The sequence below is a fragment of the Globicephala melas genome, chromosome 11, assembly GCF_963455315.2.
Source record: "Globicephala melas chromosome 11, mGloMel1.2, whole genome shotgun sequence".
NCBI lineage: Eukaryota > Metazoa > Chordata > Mammalia > Artiodactyla > Delphinidae > Globicephala > Globicephala melas.
This window is the reverse complement of record NC_083324.2, coordinates 63,161,244-63,180,782: the sequence shown is the minus strand read 5'-3', so window position 1 is coordinate 63,180,782 and position 19,539 is coordinate 63,161,244. Positions and strand designations below refer to the sequence as shown.

The following is a 19,539-nucleotide window of genomic DNA, read 5'->3' as shown; positions in this document are numbered from 1 at the left end:
AAGGCAGAGGCCATCCTGCCGAGATGGCATCGTTCAAGCCGATGGGGGTTCCACAGGCAGCAGTGTGAGGGGGCTGTGGGCGGCACCTTGCCTAACCCGCCCACTGGGCCCCTGGGTTGAATGGGTTCTGTCCGAGGTCCATGACTCAGCAGCCAGGAGGGGGAGGGGAGTTAGTGGGGGGAGCAGAGGTCTCACCTCGGAACTTCTTAGGAGGATTGTCCAGGTCCCCAGCCGCGGGCTCCACGACACAGCGGTCATCCACCAACCTGGGCGACAAGGCAGCTGGGTCAGCAGAAAGAAGACACCCACCTCCCCAGGTGTCCCTCCCTCAGGGCAGGGGTTTCCAGGGCACCAGGGAGGCCCCCAAAGAAACCTCTCAAGGGATGGAGTGGGAGGTTGGGATTCGAAGATATAAGCTTTTACATGTAGAATGGATAAACAACAAGGTCGTACTGTAGAGCACAGAGAACTATATTCAGTATCCTGTGATAAACCATAATGGAAAAGAATATGAAAAAAGAATGTATATATATGTATAACTGAATCATTCTGCTGTACAGCACAAATTAACATAAAATTGTAAATCAACTATACTTCAATTTATACTTTTTAATTGAAGTATAAAGTATACTTTATACTTCAATTAAAGAAAAAAACAAAGAAACTTCTCCATCACTGACAACCCCCTGCCATCAGGTCATCCCCTTTCCTGGCACCACTGTTAAAATGCGAGGTGTCCTGGGTGGAGATAGGGGAGACCCCACAAAAAGCTCAGAGACACACCCAGACCACCCCCGACCCCCCAGCTGGAGCTGTCCCATGGGGACCTGCTGCCAGTCTGGGCTGTCACACACTGCGGATATAACTCCTGTCATAGCCCTGAGACCCTGCCCAGACCTGAAAAGGCAGCAGGTGATGGAGGAAGAGAGAAGGGGACGGAGAGACAGAGAGGAAGAGAGAGACAGAAAAGACAGAGTCAGAAAGATAAACAGGATAAGAAACAGAAACAGAGAGAGCCTAGAGACAGATGAACAGATGAGAGAAGCTTATGAGACACCGAACTACGGGGACAGGCCTCCGGGTCTCAAAGACAGGACAGTGAACCTTGCACCTTCCCGACCTCAGTCAGGCCCATTTCATACTCTCTGCTTTGGTCACCCTTGGGCTTGAAATTCCTCCCTTCCAGCCATGGCTGAGGTTAATCTTGAGTCTCTGGAGGACACCCACTCATCCATCCATCCCCCCATTCCTGCATTTAACATTCTTCAGTGCCACCCCAGCCTCCAGGACAAAGTGATGATGATGACCTACTATTTCAGAGGCCAACTCTATCTCAGCACTTCACAACCACTTCCTCTGAATTCTCACCAACTTCCCCCAAGGGGCTAGTCATGAGCACCATTTTACAGAGGAGGAAACTGGGTTTGAACATTAAATAATTTGTCTGAAGCCACAGAGCTAATTCCAAAGCCTCCTTCTGCGCCTCCCCTCCTTGGATTGGCCAACAAGGCCTTTTGTGATCTGACCTCCACCCACTCCCTAGCTAGCCTCACAACCTCCTTGCCCCAGCTGTGCTAAACCTCCGGTTGATCTCAAGGTCCCTGGAGCTCTCGTCTCTACAGAGGTGGTCCCAGAAGCATGGGGGTGCAGGGGTTGCTGTGGGGGACCTCTCCGTGACAGGGAGGGGAGGGGAGAGGGCAGCTTGCTGCAAGGACTCACTTGGTCCCCTTCCCCATCCCCAGCCTCTAGCTCAGTCCTTAGCCCTCTCCCCTTCTCCATCAGCACTGACCCTTGGTCATCTCGGCCACAAGCATGGGTTCAAAGCACCACTTATACATTCACTGATGACTCCCACCTCCACCTCTGCCATCCCTCTTCCCTCAACTCCAGATTCGTAGATCTAACTGCCCACTCCACGTCTCCACTTGGATGTCCGCAGGCATCGAAAACTCAGCACGTTACAAGCTGAGCTCCTGCTCTCCTTGAAGTCCTCCCCATCTCAGCTGATCCATCCTCCCAATTGCTTGGGCCCAAAATCTTGGGTCAATCCTTGGTCCTCTCTTCCACTCGTCCCTCAAACCTAATCTGTGAGGAAACCCTGTGGGCTTTATCTTCAAAATATGTATGGAATCTGACTTTAAAATATGGCACAAATGAACCTATCTACGAAACAAACACGGACTCACAGATATAGATAACAGACATGGTTGCCGGTGGAGGGGATGGAGGAGGGATGGACTGGGAGTTTGGGATTTGCAGATGCAAACTAGTATATATAGGATGGATAAACAACAAGGTCCTACTGTATAGCACAGGGAACTATATTCAATATCCTGTAATAAACCATAATGGAAAAAATAGGAAAAAGAATATACATAGATAACTGAGTCACTTTATTGTACAGCAGAAATTAACACAACATTGTAAATCAACTATACTTCAATAAAATTTTTAAAAATATATACATATGATGGGACTTTCCTGGTGGTCCAGTGGTAAAGAGTCCACCTTACAATGCAGGGGACGCGGACTCGATCCCTGGTCAGGGAACTGAGATCCCACATGCCGCGGGGCAACTAAGCCTGCACACCGCAACTACTGAGCTCACGCGCCTCAACTAGAGAGCCTGTGTGCGACAAACTACAGAGCCCACGAGCCCTGGAGCCTGCGTGCCACAACTAGATAGGAGCCCACACGCCACAACGAGGAGCCCACGTGCCGCAGCTAGAACCTGAGGCAGCCAAAAATAAAAAATTAATTAATTAATTTAATTAAGTAAGTTAAAAAATTAAAAAATATATATACGTATGGAATCTGACCTCTTTTCATCGTGCCGCCACCACCACCCTAAGTCCCCACCAGCTCTCACCTAGATGTAACTGCCTCCCCATTAGTCTCCTGGCCCCCCCCTCATCTCCCTACAGCCTGTTCCCCACTTAGCAGCAAAGGGATCCCTTTAAAAGGTCAGTTAAATCAGGGTAGTTCTTTGCTCAGAACCCTCCAGAACCACCCATCTCAGAGAACCACCCACCCAAGAACTCACTATGGCCTGAAAGACCCCACATGACCTACCACCTTACCTCTCAGACCTCATCTCCTCCCCAAGCCCCTGGCCCACTCCGCTCCAGCCCACAGTCCTCCTCCAGGCTCCTCAAACATTCCAGGAGATTTGACCCTGGCTTCTCCCTCTGCCTGGAACTCTCTGCCCCAGACACCCTCCTGACTCCCTCTCTCACCTCCTTCAGATCTCGCCTCAAATGACCCATTCCCATGGACACTCTCCCTCCCTATCCTTTTAAAAACTGTAAACTGTTCTCTCCCACACTTCTCATCTTCCTCCCTGTTCTCCGTATCACCATCCAGCCTGCTATATATTTTATTTATTTTGGTTCCTATCCTCCCCAACCTGAGATGGAAGATTCATGAGGACAGGGGTGTGTCTGTTCTGCTTCCTCCTGTATCCTCAGCATCTGGACCACCTGCCTGGCGCAGAGCGGGCACACACGACATACATATTGCGTGAATTAATCATTTTACTAGCTGCTGTGGGAAGTCCACAAGAAGCAAAAGATAAGGTCCCTAAGAGAGTTTAAAATCTCATCAGGAAGACAAGTCACATACTCAGAAGAGTTCATGATATAAGGAATATGCATTGGTGCCAATCTGTGGATTTCGTCCAGGGAAGGGTGAGGTCAGAGCTTGGCCAATCAGACAAGGTGTGAAAGAAGAGGCAGAAGCTGTGCAAAGCCTCGAATAATTCATAGAATTTCCTGTAAGAGATTAGTGAATCAGATTAGCTGGTTGTCTCTTGGCAAAGCCCTGAGGGGAGGAGACACAGGATGGTAAGTTTTGGTAGGGAAGGGGATGAAGCCTCGGCCAGGGCCTGGCACCTGGCACTGCTGGGGGTGCTGGACAGCCATAGGGCATCATGGAAGTTGGTGCAACTGAGGAGAGGCTGGCGTAGTCCCCACAGCCGCCATCTTGACCAGTGCACAAGGCCCTGTGTAGGCCACCTCCCCAGAGACTCCCTGTCTGAGGAAAACCCATCCTCACCCCAGACCCCCTCCATCCCTCCCCTGGGTCACAAGTGCAGGAAAAAGACATGCAAAAGTGGATGCCTGGCGTGCTTTTCCTAATCCCCCTGGCACAAATCTGCCTGGTCATTATGTGGATGTCCTTCTGTCCCCGCCCACTCTGGCACAGCTTCTGAAACCCTGTGTCTCCAGCTCAGCCCCTCCCCAGTGCCCAGTGGTTTACAAAGCAGGGCACTGCTTTGGGAGCGCAAGCTGAAGCCACTTAGAAAAGGGGAGGGACTGGTCAGGAGGGGAGCATGGCCTCCAGGAGGAGAATTTCAAGCAAGGTTGGGAAGGAAAACATCCCAGACCTGCAGCCAAGAGGGGTCAGGAATGGTAAGAACAGAGAAGCAAGCCACGTGGACGGTTAAAAAAAATGGCAGGGGGCTCCCACAAGGTATCAGGAAAACAAGGTCAGGAAGATGGGACTTTCAGAACCTCCTCCTGGATCCAACATTCCACCCCCTCCCTCCTCCAAGTGTGGGTTCTGGATGAGCAAAATCGACTTCCCTGGGAACGTTCTGTACCCCTCCCCTGCAGCCTCTAAGGGATGGCGCCTCGCCCCTCCCATCATTTCATTTCCTAGCTGTAGCTGAGGGCAGCCCTCCACCAAGTCCGTAGGCAAAGAAGGCAGCCAGCAGCAGGATGTTTAGAGAGTCCCAAAATGTCCCCAAGCGCCCCCTCACAAGCCTCCCCTCCATTCCTCTGAACCTACTCCTTAGGACTGAGGCATCCCAAGAAGGTGCTATTGGGCGGGAGGGGATGGGAGGAGTGTCCCGTGAAGCCATTAACAGATAAGCAGGAAAGCCCTTATCAGATGGGCTGCAAGGGCTGGGACAGCAGACAGGTAAGTTTTGATGGAGGAGAAGCCTCAGAGGGCGCGGCCGGGACTTCTGTCCCTCTGGGTAGAGGGAGAGGCAGCGAGGTGGTCGCCGAGCGCCCCGCCCCCGCCCCTCCGAAACCCCGCCCCGGCCCGCCGAGACCCAGCTGACGCGCCCAGCTGACGCGCCGAGGCCGCAGTGCGCTTTCCGTCCGCCCGCCCGAGCCCCGCCCCCGCCAAGAAGCGAAACTCGCCTCCCAGTGTGTGGCCGTCGCCCCAGCCGCGTCGCGGAGGGGATGCGAGCGCGGCCTCGCCCCGGCCTGCCTCCGACTGCCAGCCGCTGCCAGGACGCTGGGCCTGTGCCAGGAGCGCCCGGGGGCGGTGGGAGGCGGGCGCGAGGGGCTGGGCGCGGGACAAGCCACCAGCGCCCGCGCTTTCCTCACCCCGCGCCCGGGAGCCCGCGGAAGGCGGCTCCGAAGGACCCCTCCCCACCTGGTGGCACCTATATCCCGGGCCGTAGCTCCCCCGTTCTCCCTCGTGGTGGGGGTATCTGTGTGGATTGGTGTCCGGCTTCCGGCTTCCGATGCGCACCTGGCGCTCTAATCAGAGCCGGGTTCTCCTGGGAGAAGTTGCCGCGTCGCTTCACTGTCCCCCTCCCCTCCCTAGCGCGTCCACCTCCGCCCAAGATCCAGGGAAGGGCCTACTCCCGCGCCCCGCCAGTCCTCTGATCTCGCTGTCCCCCCCTCCACGCCTCTGCACACGCAGAAGCTCCCTCCGAGTCCTGCCATCTTCAAGGCCGCGCTTAGGCTCCTGCAGAGCTCCCTGCCCCGTTTCCACCACATGAGGCATCGCCCCTTAACTAAAGGCACCCCAGCCAAGATCATCTTAGAAAATCCGACGCTCCGATGTGCAGAACACTTTAGTTTATAAATTACACCCGATACCTCGTTCCATTCTTACCACAGTCCAGTGTGGCGCTCACTGAGTTAAAGGGGCCACTGGGCCACACAGCTGGTCAGTTGATGGTACCTGTACAATCTAGGTCTCCATCGGTTCAACAAAATCTTACTGCAAAGGGATTATGTGCTGGGTGTGGTCCCCACCCTCTGGAAGCTCACGTCCACCATGCTGTGTGCTGTGAGGACAGGAGCCACGACCTTCACCTGTGCAATCCACCCCCCACCCCCCACCCCCCCAGCCCAGTGGACACTCAGGAGCCCTGAGGACAGTCTGCTGTAAGCCTTCTATCCACTGGGTGACACAAGATGAGTTTGAGCCTGCACTGTGCAGGGCCCAACAGGGCATCAGTAGAGTGGGCAAGGGGAGGGGGTAGTAGGTGTAGGGGGGGTCGGGCAGGAAGCCTGTGGGCAGGCCTGCCCTGGACCCTCTGAGCAGGAGTTGGTGGACATCTCTGCTCTAGAAGGATGTGGAGAAGGGCGCTGTCCCTGAAATGCCCCCGGGGTCTGCACCCCAAGACCTTGGTCTGAAGGAAGAGGGAAAGGCACATGCATCCAGGGGCCTGGCTGGCCCCATTCTGACCAGGGTGGACTTTGAGATCCAGGTGGGAGCCATGGAAAAGGCAGTGGGGCAGGTCAGTGCTGTCCGGAAAGATTAGATAAATAGGAGGAAGAAGGGAGCTAGAAGTGGGGCAAGTGACTATCAGAGGAGCAGCTAAGGGAGGAGGACACCAGACTAGGGAAATCCCAAAGGGTCCCCAGACTGCCCCTCCCTGATCTAGCCTGGAAAAGAGGGTGGAGGGGGAAACTGACGAGCTCAGGTCACACGACAATTAAAGAACAGCCAGTTCCAAACCCCAGATCCCCTGACTCCCAGCCCAGGGCACTGGCCACCACCCCACAGATCTAGGCTAGACCCACAGAAGGCCACGCCCAAAGCAGTCACTGTCAGAACACTGGGATTGGCTGGTAGAGGATGGGGGCCTTGGATTCCCCCTCCCCAAAAAACCAAAGTCACATCCACTAGGTAGGGGTGGGGAGAAATATTGGGAGAGGAGCCCAGGTTCACTGGCTGGGATCACTGGCCCGTCGGAGAAAAGAACTTCACTTCTGCATCCCTGCAAAAACACCCATTTACTTGACCTCTACAGGTCTTTACCAAGGATCCACCTTGAGCCACCGAAGGGACCAGTATATGGAATTTAAAACAAGCATGGCTCATCCCTTCAGAGAGCTTAAGTCTAGGAAGGACAGTAAGCCACACACTCAGGGAACCCCCAAGAGCCTCTCCAGTGAGGAAGAGAGGCAGCAAAAGTGACTAAACTTGGCCCGACAGAAATAAGGGCCCCTGGCCGGGGCACAAGCCTTCAGGGCTCTGCCTCTGCCGCAGGCCTGGGTTGCTGGCTCTCAGGACTGGGTGGGCTCTGGCGAGTCCTGGGGTCTCTGTTAGGCCAAGGAGAAGAGGGATGGGGAGCAGGAGACACAAGAGAGAACTGAGAAAAGGCCGAGAAGAGGGGCAACCCTGGGCCACCTAGCCCACCCTTCCCTCACAGGTCGGCCTTGCCCTGCCCAGGCCTCTCTCCTGCTCTCCATGCGGGGACTGGGCTCTCAGCCCCGCAAACCTGACATAGTAACTGAGGCTGGAGGAGCCTTAGCAGGGCAGCCCTGAAGCCCAGGCCGCCCTCCTCCACATCCCTGCTTGGCTCTCTGGGAAACAGAGCAGCAAAGCAGCCCTGATGACTCCAGAAAGTGAGACAAGTCTACAGCCTCCCGCTTATCGGGGGAGGTAGAAAGAGGTGGGGGCCGGGCGTTGCTTTAGATTAAAGGCGACGTAAGAGACATAAGAATCAAATTAACACGTGGACCTTGAGTAGATCCTAATTTAAAGAAACCAGTGGTCAAGGCTAGACTGAGAACAATTGAGTGTATTATTGGACTATGGATTGAGCATCGGACGCTATTAGGAAATTACTAATTGGTATGATAACAGCACTGTGGTTACACAGGAACATAGCCTATTTCCTGTAAAATGAAGGATGTAGAGGTGAAAAAAATGCAATGCATGTAATCTACCATAAAATACTTCAGCAAAGAAGAAACAGCAAATATGGCAAAATGTAAACAACGATTAAGTCTAGGTGGTGGATATGTGGGTGTTCTAAATGGTTCTATTTTTTTTTTTTTTTGGCCGTACCACGTGGCACGCGGGATCTTAGTTCCCTGACCAAGGATCAAATCTGTGCCCCCTGCATTGGGAACATGGAGTCTTAACCACTGGACCACCAGGTAAGTCCCTCTCTCTACTTTTATAAATTATATATATGCCTCCGGTTGGTGGTAAGGGGTCAAAGGGACAGCACAGGCCAGAGCTGTAAACACTCGGTGAAGTCCGTCTATCATCAGCTGCAGCATCTCTGAGACACAGACTTAATTCTCCCTCGCATGACCTCTATCACCCCCATCACCCATTTCTAGACTCGGACCCTGGAGAGCCGGCTCTCCTGCAGGCTGGTAGAAGCGGGTGACGGCTGGCTGGCTGGCTGAGTGATGGGAGAGGGATCTGTGAACCAGATATGCACAGGTGTCTGCCTCAAACAGCGGCAGCTGCCCCTGGGCTAAGATTTATGTTCACTGTCTCTCCTGGCTCTGCCCACTTGCCAGCGAAACAAATATGTACCTTTACACACCACAGTGATCATTTTACTCCCCCACTCAATCCCCTGCAAGGAGTCCCTACTGTCTGTCTCCTCAGGTGGGAAGCCCTCTGCAGTGTGTCCTCCCCGCCCCCCAGCCCACACCCCAGGCACACTGTGCTGTCAGCGCCCAGTCTCATCTCCGCCCTGGTGTGAAGAGTCCTGCAGCCTCCTCTCCAGTGGCGTGGCGCGCAGGGCTCCTGCTGGCTTACGTCCCCCACCCCCACCCCAGCAAATCGCTTAGCCCCACTGAGCCAGGGGTCCTCCCTGGAGCAGGCTGGCTACAGGCACAACCGCTGGGAACCATTGCCACTACTGGGCATGACCCGCGTGATGCACTTGGGGGAGCTCAGAGCTGACATTTAGAGGCCTGTGATGAACTTACTGGAGGTTTGGGGTCTGCTCTCCTCCCCCTCTCCCAGGCCTCCTTCCCACCTCCCTCACAGCCCCCACTTCCAGGCAGGAGCCCCCCAGCTCCACATGGGGTGAAGTGTGGCGAGCAGGCCTCGGGGTAGACTGCAGGAGACGTGTGCTCAGGGGTAACTCAAACCCAGACACCTGCCCCTAAACTGGCAGCAGAAAGCTCCTGTGACCCCCCTAAAATCCAGCACAGCACCCCACCCCCAACCCAAGCCTCCACCCCACAGCCCCACTGGGCCAAGTCAGGAAGGGGAGGGGAGGGGACACGGGGTCAGGAGCGTCGGGCAGGACAGAGTGTGAGCAAGTGGCTACGGCAGGATTCTTTAAGGCCCAGGAGCTGCACGCAGCCTGGGTCCCTGGAGTCCCTCGGTGGGACCTTGGGGCTGATCCTGTCCTCAGGCAACCCACACACCACCCCTCTCTCTACTTCACCCCCTCCCCACTGCAGCCGCCACACCCAACCTGGCCCAACCTCGAGGGCAGAGGCTGGTATTACTCCCCACACCCCTAGCACAACACTCTCAAACTCGTGATGTGAAGTGGGCTAGTGATGTGAAGTGGGCTAGACCCCCCGGGGCACAGGGTCCCCGTTTCCACCTCCTCCGCCACCAGAGAAATGTGCAGTTAGAGAGAGCCAGCAAGGTAAAAGATGTGCCTTGGGAATTCCCTTGTGGTCCAGGGGTAAGGACTCTGAGCTCTCACTGCTGAGGGCCCAGATTCAATCCGTGGTCAGGGAACGATCCCAAAAGCCACGCAGCCACGCGGCGCAGCAGGAAAAAATAAATAAAGATGTGCCTTCCCTTTGATCTCAGAATTCCACTTCTGGGAATCTATCCTGAGAGGATAACTGGACAAGTGTTCGGGCATGTATGGACTAGGATGTTCAGGGCAGATTGTTTGGAACAGCAAAAAATTTAGAGACCAGCTGAATGCCCAATACTAGAGTTGCTTAAATAAATGAAGGTACATCATACCAGGGGATGCTCTGTGGCCACAACAGTCGTAGGCTGGCACGCATGGGAAAATACAGGTTAATGTATTCCCCCCAGAAAGACAGGATACAAAGCCAGATGTGCAATGTGATACTGTTTTGTAAATCTTTATTTGTGTGCATAAAAGGCTAGAAAGCCCATATAGAGGCTGTCAATATAATCACAGTGGTATTACAGATCATTTTTTATTTTAGTTTTTCAAGTTTCCTCCATGGAGCATATATTATTTTTTAATCAGGAAAAAAATATGTATTGGAATTTCCTGGTGGTCCGGTGCTTAGGACTCGGAGCTTTCAATACCGGGGCCTGGGTTCAATCCCTGGTCAGGGGACTAAGATCCCAAAAGCCACAGGGCGCGGCGAAAAAAATTTTTTCATTTAAAAAAGAAAGAAAGAAAAATATATACATTTTCCTAAAAAAACATGAGTTGCATGGATTGACCTAGTGGAGGCTGAGACCCTGCCTTGGGGCACAGGACAGGGCTAAGTCCAACATCTCATTCCAGTGAAATCACAATTAAGTGAAAGCCAAGGGCAGGTCTGAAATCTGCCAGTGGAATGTCGTCTGCACGGGAGGGGCAGTGCCCCCTCCTGAAATCACATGAGTCTCAGGGACTTAAGGCACAAAGGGCCCTTAAAGACCATCTCTTCCAGCTCTCCGCTGTACAGACTAGAACAGGCTGGACTCTGTCTTGGTTACCACTGATTCCCCAGTGACTAGAACAGTGCCTGGCACATAGTAGGTGCTCATTAGATGTTTGTTGAATGACTTAATGAAGTCTGATGAAGGCTAAGAGATGGGCTCTCTGGACCAAGGGGCAGGCAGACCCAATAGCTAGGCTTCCTCACAGCCTGTCAGCCTGAGAGGGCCCTGAGAAGGGACGCCCCCCCACCCCAGGTACACATTAGAAGCACTGCGGAGCTTTAAAAACCCAAACCTCAGATGCCCACCCCTAGAAATGTTACTACAGTTGGTCTGACATGGGACATGGGAGCTGGAATTTTTTTTTAAAGACCCACAGGGAGATTCTCGGGTGCAAACAGAGCACCTTAGAGGACAACCAGGCTGACAGAAACAGACTCTGAGAGGGAGGACCTTGCCAAAATCACCCACGCAGTTAGTGACAAAGCAGGTCCTGACCCTGGGGACCTGGGACTTCCTCCACATTTACCTCCACGTTTTCTGGGTCCTGACCTCCAATTACCACCCTCCTGGGGAAGCAGATCAGGCTGGAAGGTAGACACGGAATCCCAAGGTCACTTCTGACCCTACTCCCTGAGATCACCCAGCCCTGGGTGACACAGGTCCAGAGGCCCTGAGAGCCCCCAAATGGTGCTCCAAGGCCCAGCCATGTGCAGGCGGAGGCCATCTGACAAATCTTGGGAGCTCGACTGCAAGACCCAGTTCACCTGCACTCCCCAGCTTATCCCAGTGGTCTGGGGGCCACCCCTCTGGGCATTCAAAAGAGACCTTCTAGGAACTGGACATGAGATCCTGAGGGGCCTACCCTGCACGCTGGGCCGGTTTCCCACAGTCACTGGCCGGGAGCCATAGTAAATCCTTCACCTGAAGTGGCCCTAACCCGCCGCGGCAGCCCTGGCCTCTGCTGCCTCCCACCTGCAGTGAGGGATGAGGCAGTGTCCCCGGCCGTGCTCTCCTCCCAAGAACAGGCGTGGGCCTGCTTTTCCTTCCCGGCTGAGGTCTCAACCTGCTCCAGGATCCACTCCCCAGACCCCTCCCATCCTCCCAACCCAGAGTTAATGTACAATCTCCACTGGGAGCTGTAATTACGCAGGCAGCTCTAATTGGCCTCCTCCACTTGGCTCTGCAGAGCCTGGCTGGAATCTGAAGCTGCCCCAGACTCCCTCCTCCAACAATGCCCCCCCCTTTCCACTCCCCCAGCTGAGCCAGTCCCACTGTCCACCAAGGCTGCCCCTGTCCTCATCAAATTCATTTTCTCCAGCCCTTACTGGGCACCTCTTGGGCACCGAGCATTGCGATCGCCTGGGAACTCAGTCAAATCAGCCTCCAGGGTTCGCAGACATGGGCACCAACAGCCAGGATGAAGGCAAAGGGGACCAGAGCTGAGGATGGAGGCAGAAAGATTCCGGTGAGGCTGGAGCAGAGAGAGAATCACATAGAGCAATGCTTCTCTTTAAGGCTCCAAATCCCCTGGGGCTCAAAATGCAGATTCTGATTCAGCAGGACAGGCAGGGGTGTGAGATTCTGTATTTTCTAACAAGCTTCTCAGAGCTGCTGATGCTGCTGGACCAAGGACTACACTTTGAGTAGCGATGCCTTAGGGTGTTTAGAAACCATTCCTTCACTGAGTGAAGTTCTGAGAAGGTGCCCAGCACAGCGCCTGAGTGGAGGAATGGGGTGATTAATCAGTCAATCCTGGCAAAGTGCCCAGTGTTAGAGGGCTCTACAGAGAAACCTTCAACTAATTGTAAAACAACACAGTTAACACCGGAGAGGAATGTGTATAAAGCAGTGCGAAGCACGGGGGGGAAAAGGGGTTAATTCTGCCGGGGTGGGGGAGGGGGGTTGGATCTCACAAAGTAGGGCCGCTTTGTACCAGGTCTGAGAGGGTGGGTCAGATTTACTCAGGTGGAGACTGGCTGAAGGGCAGGGGCAACTGGAACAAAGGTAAAGAGACGGAGACAAGACCACAAGAGCACACCAGACCGCAAAGGCGTGGGGAAGGTTCCAGGAATCCCAATCCAGGTGGTGCACCTGGAGTGTCAGGGTCGTGAAGGGGGTGGTGGAAAAAAAAAAAATAGAAAGTTAAGTTGGGGCCAGCACACGCCAGTGCTAGAGGGCCAGGCTGGGAGGGTGGGAGTGCCGGGAGGGTGGGCGTGCGTGTATCGGCAGAAGTTGGGAGCTCCTGGAGATGTTTGCACTGGGAACCCGCCCCTGGAGTAGAATGGCTCTGGGCGGTCACCAGGCCCTGCCTGAGAATCAAACTGGACTGGAGGAAGCAGCTTCCTGGGGCAGGAAGGGCCAGGGCGGGAGGGAGCTGTGCTAGGAAGCAATAGAGGGAATCCCTAGTGAGGGGATGAGGCCTGTGTGGACGGCCTTGGTTCTGTTAGATCCTCACAGGTGCTAAAAAAGCCCCCACAGGGCTTCCCTGGTGGCGCAGTGGTTGAGAGTCCGCCTGCCGATGCAGGGGAAACGGGTTCGTGCCCCAGTCTAGGAAGATCCCACATGCCGCAGAGCGGCTGGGCCCGTGAGCCATGGCCGCTGAGCCTGCGCGTGTGCTCCGCAACGGGAGAGGCCACAACAGTGAGAGGCCCGCGTACCGCAAAAAAAAAAAAAAAAAAAAGCCCCCACAGTGTGCTCAGCCCTGAGCCTGGCACTCAGAGCAACAGAGAAGATGGTCATTTCCCAAAAGTCCCCAGTACTGTTCAGACACCAGGCAGGGGGACACCGTCTGCCCCTGCATCCCCCACGTCCCCACAGTCTCTGCTCCTTCCCTCAGCTCTATCAGACGTGTTTACTATGTGCCAGGAATGCAGCTTACCCCATCCTCTGGTAAACTGAGCAAGACGAGTGAGATGTAGCTGGGAGGGAATGCAGGGCTGGGGAGTCCACATGTGAATGGGGAGGGGAATGAGAAGGCCTGGAGGGTGCTGAGATAAGGAGCGCAGGTATTCTGGAATTCCAAGTCAGCATCCATTCCCTGTTGGCTAAGCCAGACCTCCAACCCTCCCGATCTTTCCCACAGGACTAAAGCTAAACTCCCAACAAGACACCAAGGGAGCCAGGTGACTCCCACCTCCCCAGCTAAGGGCGAGCCAGCCCTGGGTTTAGAGTGCCAAGGCTGTCCTCCGAAAGTCCCCAGGGAGAGGACACCTTGCAGCTGGTTGGCATCCAGATGAGGGTAGGGTCGGCAGAAGAGGGTGGGTTTACCCTAAAATAAAACGGCTGGGTGTGCTGGGGAAGATGAGACCATTTAACACAAGTCCCCAGACTGAAAATGTGACAAAGGTAACAGGCCCTGCCCTGAGGCTGGAGAGGTGGAGAAATCACTCTTACGCCCCATCCCCACCGACTCACTCAACTGCTCTCTGAAGATGAAACCCATTTGCTCTAATTCTTGCCCTGTCCTATGCCAGCTTCAGGCCTGGCTCTCTCCAGGGACTTGAATTGATTCCTTGCTTATCCAGACCCTGTGGGGTGGCAGCCAGAATTAATTAATGTTGGTAAAGTGCTCCAGAGATCCTGGGACCAGGGACCCAGAGGCACCAGATGAGCTACTCAGGAAATTGACAGGGAGAGGCGGGGAGAAGGGGGCAGCCGGCAGGAACCTGGGACGCCTGGAAGGGGAGGGCTGCGAAGACACTCCTAGTGATGGGGGCGGGGGAGGGGGGCGCAGGGCAGAAGAGAGCTAGGAGGAAAAGGTGCGACCCTTCAAAGGTGCGACAGGTCTGTTACTAGAGGACTCCGGGCTGAGCCTGCCCACCCCGCCACGGCTCCGCCCCACCCCAGAGCCGGTCACGTCCAGGCCCGGATGCCTTTCCCTAACTAACGCCTCAGCCACCCACCTGCCCCCTTACAGGGACCACCTGCAGAGGAAGTCTCGGCCTCCCCGCCCCTTCTGAAGAAGGGCGAGAGCGCCAGGGTGGAGGCTTCGCGAAGGGGGGCGCCTCCTGACAACTCCGGCTGGGCGCCCGACTTTACCTGGGCAAACATTTCACTTCCTTTCTCTGAAAGAAGGAGGCGAGCCGTTCCCCCTCTCCTTAAAGCTGGGGACGTCCAGGTCCTCTGTCGGCGGGAGGCAGCAGGACGCACGCAACTAGCACCAGGGCCCACCGCGCCCCCCCGCCCCGAACTCGGCTCACTCACCCCAGAGTGCTGATGAAGCCATTGACTGAGCCCTCGGCGTACAGGGAGACGATGTCCCCGATGTGGAGGAAGCTGGACATCTCGCTCATGGCTGCGGCCCTCCGGGGAGCCCGGGCGGTGGGGGCGCCCAGGGGCGCGCGGCCAGGCTAGGTGCTGAGGGCGGAGATGACCGGGGAGGCCGAGAGGGGCGCGCCCCCACCTCGGAGCCTGGCGCTTGGCGCGGCCGGGACGGGCTAGCAGCCCCCGGGGCGGAAGGCTGCGCGGCGCGGCCCGGGAGCCGGCGGTGGCGTCCGGGTGAGGAGGTGCCCGCGTCTCGGCTCACCCGCCGCCCGCCCGGCCCGGCCCGCGCGTACCTGCAGCGTAGCAGAGCAGGAAGTCTGGGGCCGCCACACACACATGTAAATCTCGCCCGGGAGGCGGAGAAGCCACACCCCGCCCCCACCCCGCACCCGGCCACGGCCCGCCCGCCGGCACCCACGTGTGCCGGCCCTCCTCCCGCGCCCCTAGCGCGTCCCGGCCCGGTCTCCCGGACGCCGAGCCGGCCTCCTGCCCCCAGCGATTCCGAGGGGTCCCGGGGCCCCAGCGGGCTCCCGGGACAGGTTTTCAGTTCCGGCGAGTCACCAGCCAGACTCGCGGAACCGCCATCCCCAGGAGGCCCAGCCGTAGTTGGGGCTCTCCGCCCTCGAGGTTCCCCGAACTATCTACTCCTCGGCCCTCGGGTCGCCGAGAGCCGTGCAGCAGCCCGCGGAAGGGGGAGTCCAACGACCCCGCGGGCGCTACCTTGAGTCGCGCGCGGAGGAGGTGCCTCCGAGCGCCCAGGCCGCGGTCTCCTTGCGGCCACCGCGCCGTCTCCGCGCCCAGCTGAGAGCCGTCTCGCGCCGAGAGGCGCGCTCATTCCTTCGCAGCGCAAATCGGGATTCATTTTTCTCAACGTGAAAAGCCTTTTCATTGCACAACAGAAAGTGCTCGGGCTTGGAGGGGGAAATGAAGCAATGGGGTGGGTTTTGTTTTTTTCTCTCCGCATTCCTGTGTACAAAGAGATCCAACTTCCGAATCAGTTCAGCCGTTCCCTCTCCAGGAGTTGGCTCCAAAACTCCCGGCTTCTTCTTTCTTTTCTTTTAACGGGGGGAGGGGGGCAGGAGTGAAAACTACCTTCGCTAGTTAATTGCGCACCCGAGCGCCAACAAGCACAAGGCCAGTGCCGGCCCCCTGTGAGTGACCCGCTGCGGTGTCGCCGCTGAGCTCTTGCTCACGAAGTCCTGCCTTCAAACGCACGTCCCCAGCTCGCCTACTTTCTGTTCTGTTCCCGGGTGCTTGGGTGTTTGCTTCCTAGTCCTTTATTTTTGCTTCTGGGATACAGTGCTCACTGCCACTGCCATTCGATCACGTTTACTCCCTTCCGACCCCACACCCCACCCCACCCTGACTTCCTGGGAAGGGGGAGGCTTGTCCCTGGGAGAAAGGGAGGAGGGGACTGAGGACTGAAGCAGGAAGGAGAAAGACCCGGGGACGGGTGAGGCAGCGAAGAGCAGAGAGACAGCTGCTGACACGCAGGGGGGGGGAGAGAAGAGCCCCTGGGCCTGTGGCTTTTTCACAAAGACCCCTAGAATTGTGGGAGAGGAGGACACCTCCGGGATTGCTGAATTCAGTGTCTTACACTCTTTTCACCAGGATCCACAGTAGCAAATAAGTTTTACATCAGACCAGTCGGCACCTTCATCTATATATAAGCAAAACAATAGTTTCACAAAACAATACTTACCCTTATGACCTGTGATTGCACTCTGATATTTTCTGTTCTGTTTGTGTTTTGGTTTGTTTTTTAATACTGATTGTGAACCACTAAATTGCTCTTTTAAATGTACCACATGGGTTGCAAATTGCAGTTGGAAAAACCTCACCCAGGCCACTCTGCCAAAAAGAGATGAGCAAAGCCCAGAGAAGGATGAACCAGACCTCTAGGTCATACAGCCGGTTCATGGCAACTGGAGCCAGAAGCCCAGCCCTTGACCCCCAGCTCCTGACTTCAGCCCAGTACTCTCTCCACTGCCTTACACTGCACTGGAGCCTCAGCTGTCCATCCCTGGAGCCCAGCTGGGAAGGGCCAGCAACTGGAACAGCTTCACTTGCTCCCAGAAGTCAGGCCTCCACTGCATTTCCTGTGGACAGAAGGGAAATATATGCATTTGTTGCATAAGCATTTATCAAGGGCCTAGTATGTGTCAGTTTCTGCTGGGCACCAGGCTCTGATCAAGCCACCAGCCTCAGCCCAATTGACTTTCCCCTTCCCCAGACAGTGATGATGAAGAGAAATGTGCTGGAAACACTCCTCCAGTGGCTTCACTCTGCACACGTGCCTTCCTTGCCCCAGCCATATCCAGGGGTCCATGTCCTTCCTCTCCTAAGATTCAAACGGATGGGGACTTCCCTGGTGGCGCAGTGGTTAAGTATCCGCCTGCCAATGCAGGGGACACGGATTCAAGCCCTGGTCCGGGAAGATCCCACATGCCACGGAGCAACCAAGCCCGTTTGCCACAACTACTGAGCCTGAGCTCTGGAGCCCATGAGCCACAACTACTGAGCCCCCATGCCACAACTACTGAAGCCCACGCACCTAGAGTCCATGCTCCGCAACAAGAGAAGCCACCGCAATGAGAAGGCTGCGCACCACAACGAAGAGGAGCCCCAGCTCACCGCAAGTAGAGAAAGCCCAGGCGCAGCAATGAAGACCCAACGCAGCCAAAACTAATAATTAAAAAAAAAAGATTCAGATGGACGGTTCCACAACTCAGCCAAGGTCTTACAGCCAGGAAGTGGAGGTCAGGCCTATCTTGCCAAAAGCACATGCCGCTGGTTCTCCCTCCACCCCCAGATCGGGAGTGCTCTGAGCCTCTGTCCCTCCACCAACCAGAAGGACTCAGAGGAGGGGAACACAACTGTCATCCAACTGAGAAACCCTGGTAGGGATGCCCCTGGCAGCCTCCTGCCACACACACTGCTTCTGTGTATTCCTCGGAACCACGACATCCATGCTGTGTTCCCAGAGGAGCCACCCCTGGGCTCTAGACCCCTGGTCACCTGCCTCTGCAAAATCAATTCCACTGTAAGCGCTTTTATGTATCTGGGTTCTGAGTTAGAGTTTGTTTAAAGAAAGGTTCAGTTGGTCAAAAAAATAATAATAAAATTTAAGAAACTGATGATACAGCTCCAGTGAGTTCACTGTCCTGCTCCCCTGCTTGAAACCTTCCTGCATTTTCTCATCACCCACAGGATCAAGCCTACAGGCCTTAGCTCAACACACCAGACCCTGTCTGTCCCCGCCCCTCCCCACTCTGGCACCCTTGGCAGACACAAAGGTCACTCCTCAAGAACCGTGCTGTGAACCGTGCAGGCTTTGACTCTCATAGGCCTGGGTTAGAGGCCCAGCTCTGCCATTTTTCCAGAGGCAATTCTCTCAGCCTCTATTTCCATCTGTTAAAGGCCTCTGTTTGCTTGTCTGTTAAATGGGGAGAATATTGTACCAACATGTGGGGGAAGTGGGATAAAGCCATCATCACAGCATCCCCCAGTTAAGAAGAACTGAGTATGTTCAATCTCATTTCCCTAGGACCACGTCCAGTCCCACTTCTGTAGGTTCCTGGGGTTCCCTCCACCACCACCCTCTTTGTATTCCTATGGTCAGAATAAATTCTCCTTCCCTGATGTCCTGGAGCAGCAATCTTTTAAGTCTTATTATGAAATATTTTTAGAAATACTATTAAATTTAAAATAATATACCAAAAATATAGTGAGCACCCTGTATCTTTCCTCCAACTTTGTCAAATCTTAATATTCGGCAAAGTGGTTCCAGTATATATATTTTTAAACTAAACCTTAAAAATTCAGTTAAAAAGTGAAAAAAAAAGGGTTCCCCTGGTGGCGCAGTGGTTGAGAGTCCGCCTGCCGATGCAGGGGACACGGGTTCGTGCCCCGGTCCGGGAAGATCCCACATGCCGCGGAGCGGCTAGGCCCGTGAACCATGGCCGCTGAGCCTGCGCGTCCGGAGCCTGTGCTCCGCAACGGGAGAGACCACAACAGTGAGAGGCCCACGTACCGCAAAAAAAAAAAAAAGTGAAAAAAAATTCAGTTGAAGTTCCTTATGGATGCCTCCCAGCTACACTTCCCTCCAGGAAGAACCACTGTCCTGATTTATGCTTGTACCAGGTACAGATGTATCCATAAACAATGTACCCTATCACTCTTCAGGTTTTTTACCTTTTATATAAATAGTATCACCCCATGTGTATCCTTTGGTACTTGGAGCAGAGGTGTGACAGTCCACTTCCTGACCACATCACAATTTGTTTATCTATTTGGTCGGTGACCATGAAAGCCCTATCTAGGTTTTGGCTATTACAACTATGTTGTAGTGAACATTCTTGTCTCCTTGTGCAAACACATGAGTGTCTCTAGGGCAGAGTGTTTCAAACTATGGACTCAGATGTATTTGTGGGTCATGAAATCAAGTGAGTGGGTAAAGATCAGCATTTTTAAAAATTAATTAATTAATTAAGTTTTGGCTGCATTGGGTCTTTTTTTTTTTTTTTTTTTGGCTGCGTTGGGTCTTTGTTGCTGCGCCCAGGCTTTCTCTAGTTGCGGCGAATGGGGGCTACTCTTCATCTCGGTGCACAAGCTTCTCATTGTGGTGGCTTCTCTTGTTGCAGAGCATGGGCTCTAGGCATGTGGGCTTCAGTAGTT

At 54.8% G+C, this 19,539-nt stretch overlaps 2 protein-coding genes across 4 annotated transcripts in view; both read right to left on the bottom strand.

Moving 5' to 3' along the window:
* The window catches only part of ITPR3 (inositol 1,4,5-trisphosphate receptor type 3), a 67,775-nt gene extending 52,814 nt beyond the window's left edge, over positions 1-14,961 (bottom strand). For 2 of the 3 annotated variants that reach the window (XM_030871042.2, XM_030871043.2), the window contains exons 1-2: positions 14,803-14,961; positions 196-266 (exon numbers count right to left, since the gene is read on the bottom strand). In XM_030871042.2, the coding sequence (XP_030726902.1) occupies positions 196-266; positions 14,803-14,891 (160 nt within the window). In that variant the 5' untranslated portion in view covers positions 14,892-14,961. Of the gene's footprint in view, positions 1-195; positions 267-5,385; positions 5,492-14,802 lie in introns of those variants that run through there. The other variant, XM_060307546.1, reaches the window with a different exon arrangement.
* Positions 14,962-16,870: 1,909 nt separating this feature from the next.
* The window catches only part of ZBTB9 (zinc finger and BTB domain containing 9), a 92,847-nt gene continuing 90,178 nt past the window's right edge, over positions 16,871-19,539 (bottom strand). Inside the window, exon 10 of the mRNA XM_060307555.1 lies at positions 16,871-16,961. The gene's annotated coding sequence lies outside the window, so the exon portion shown is untranslated. The remainder of the gene's footprint in view (positions 16,962-19,539) is intronic.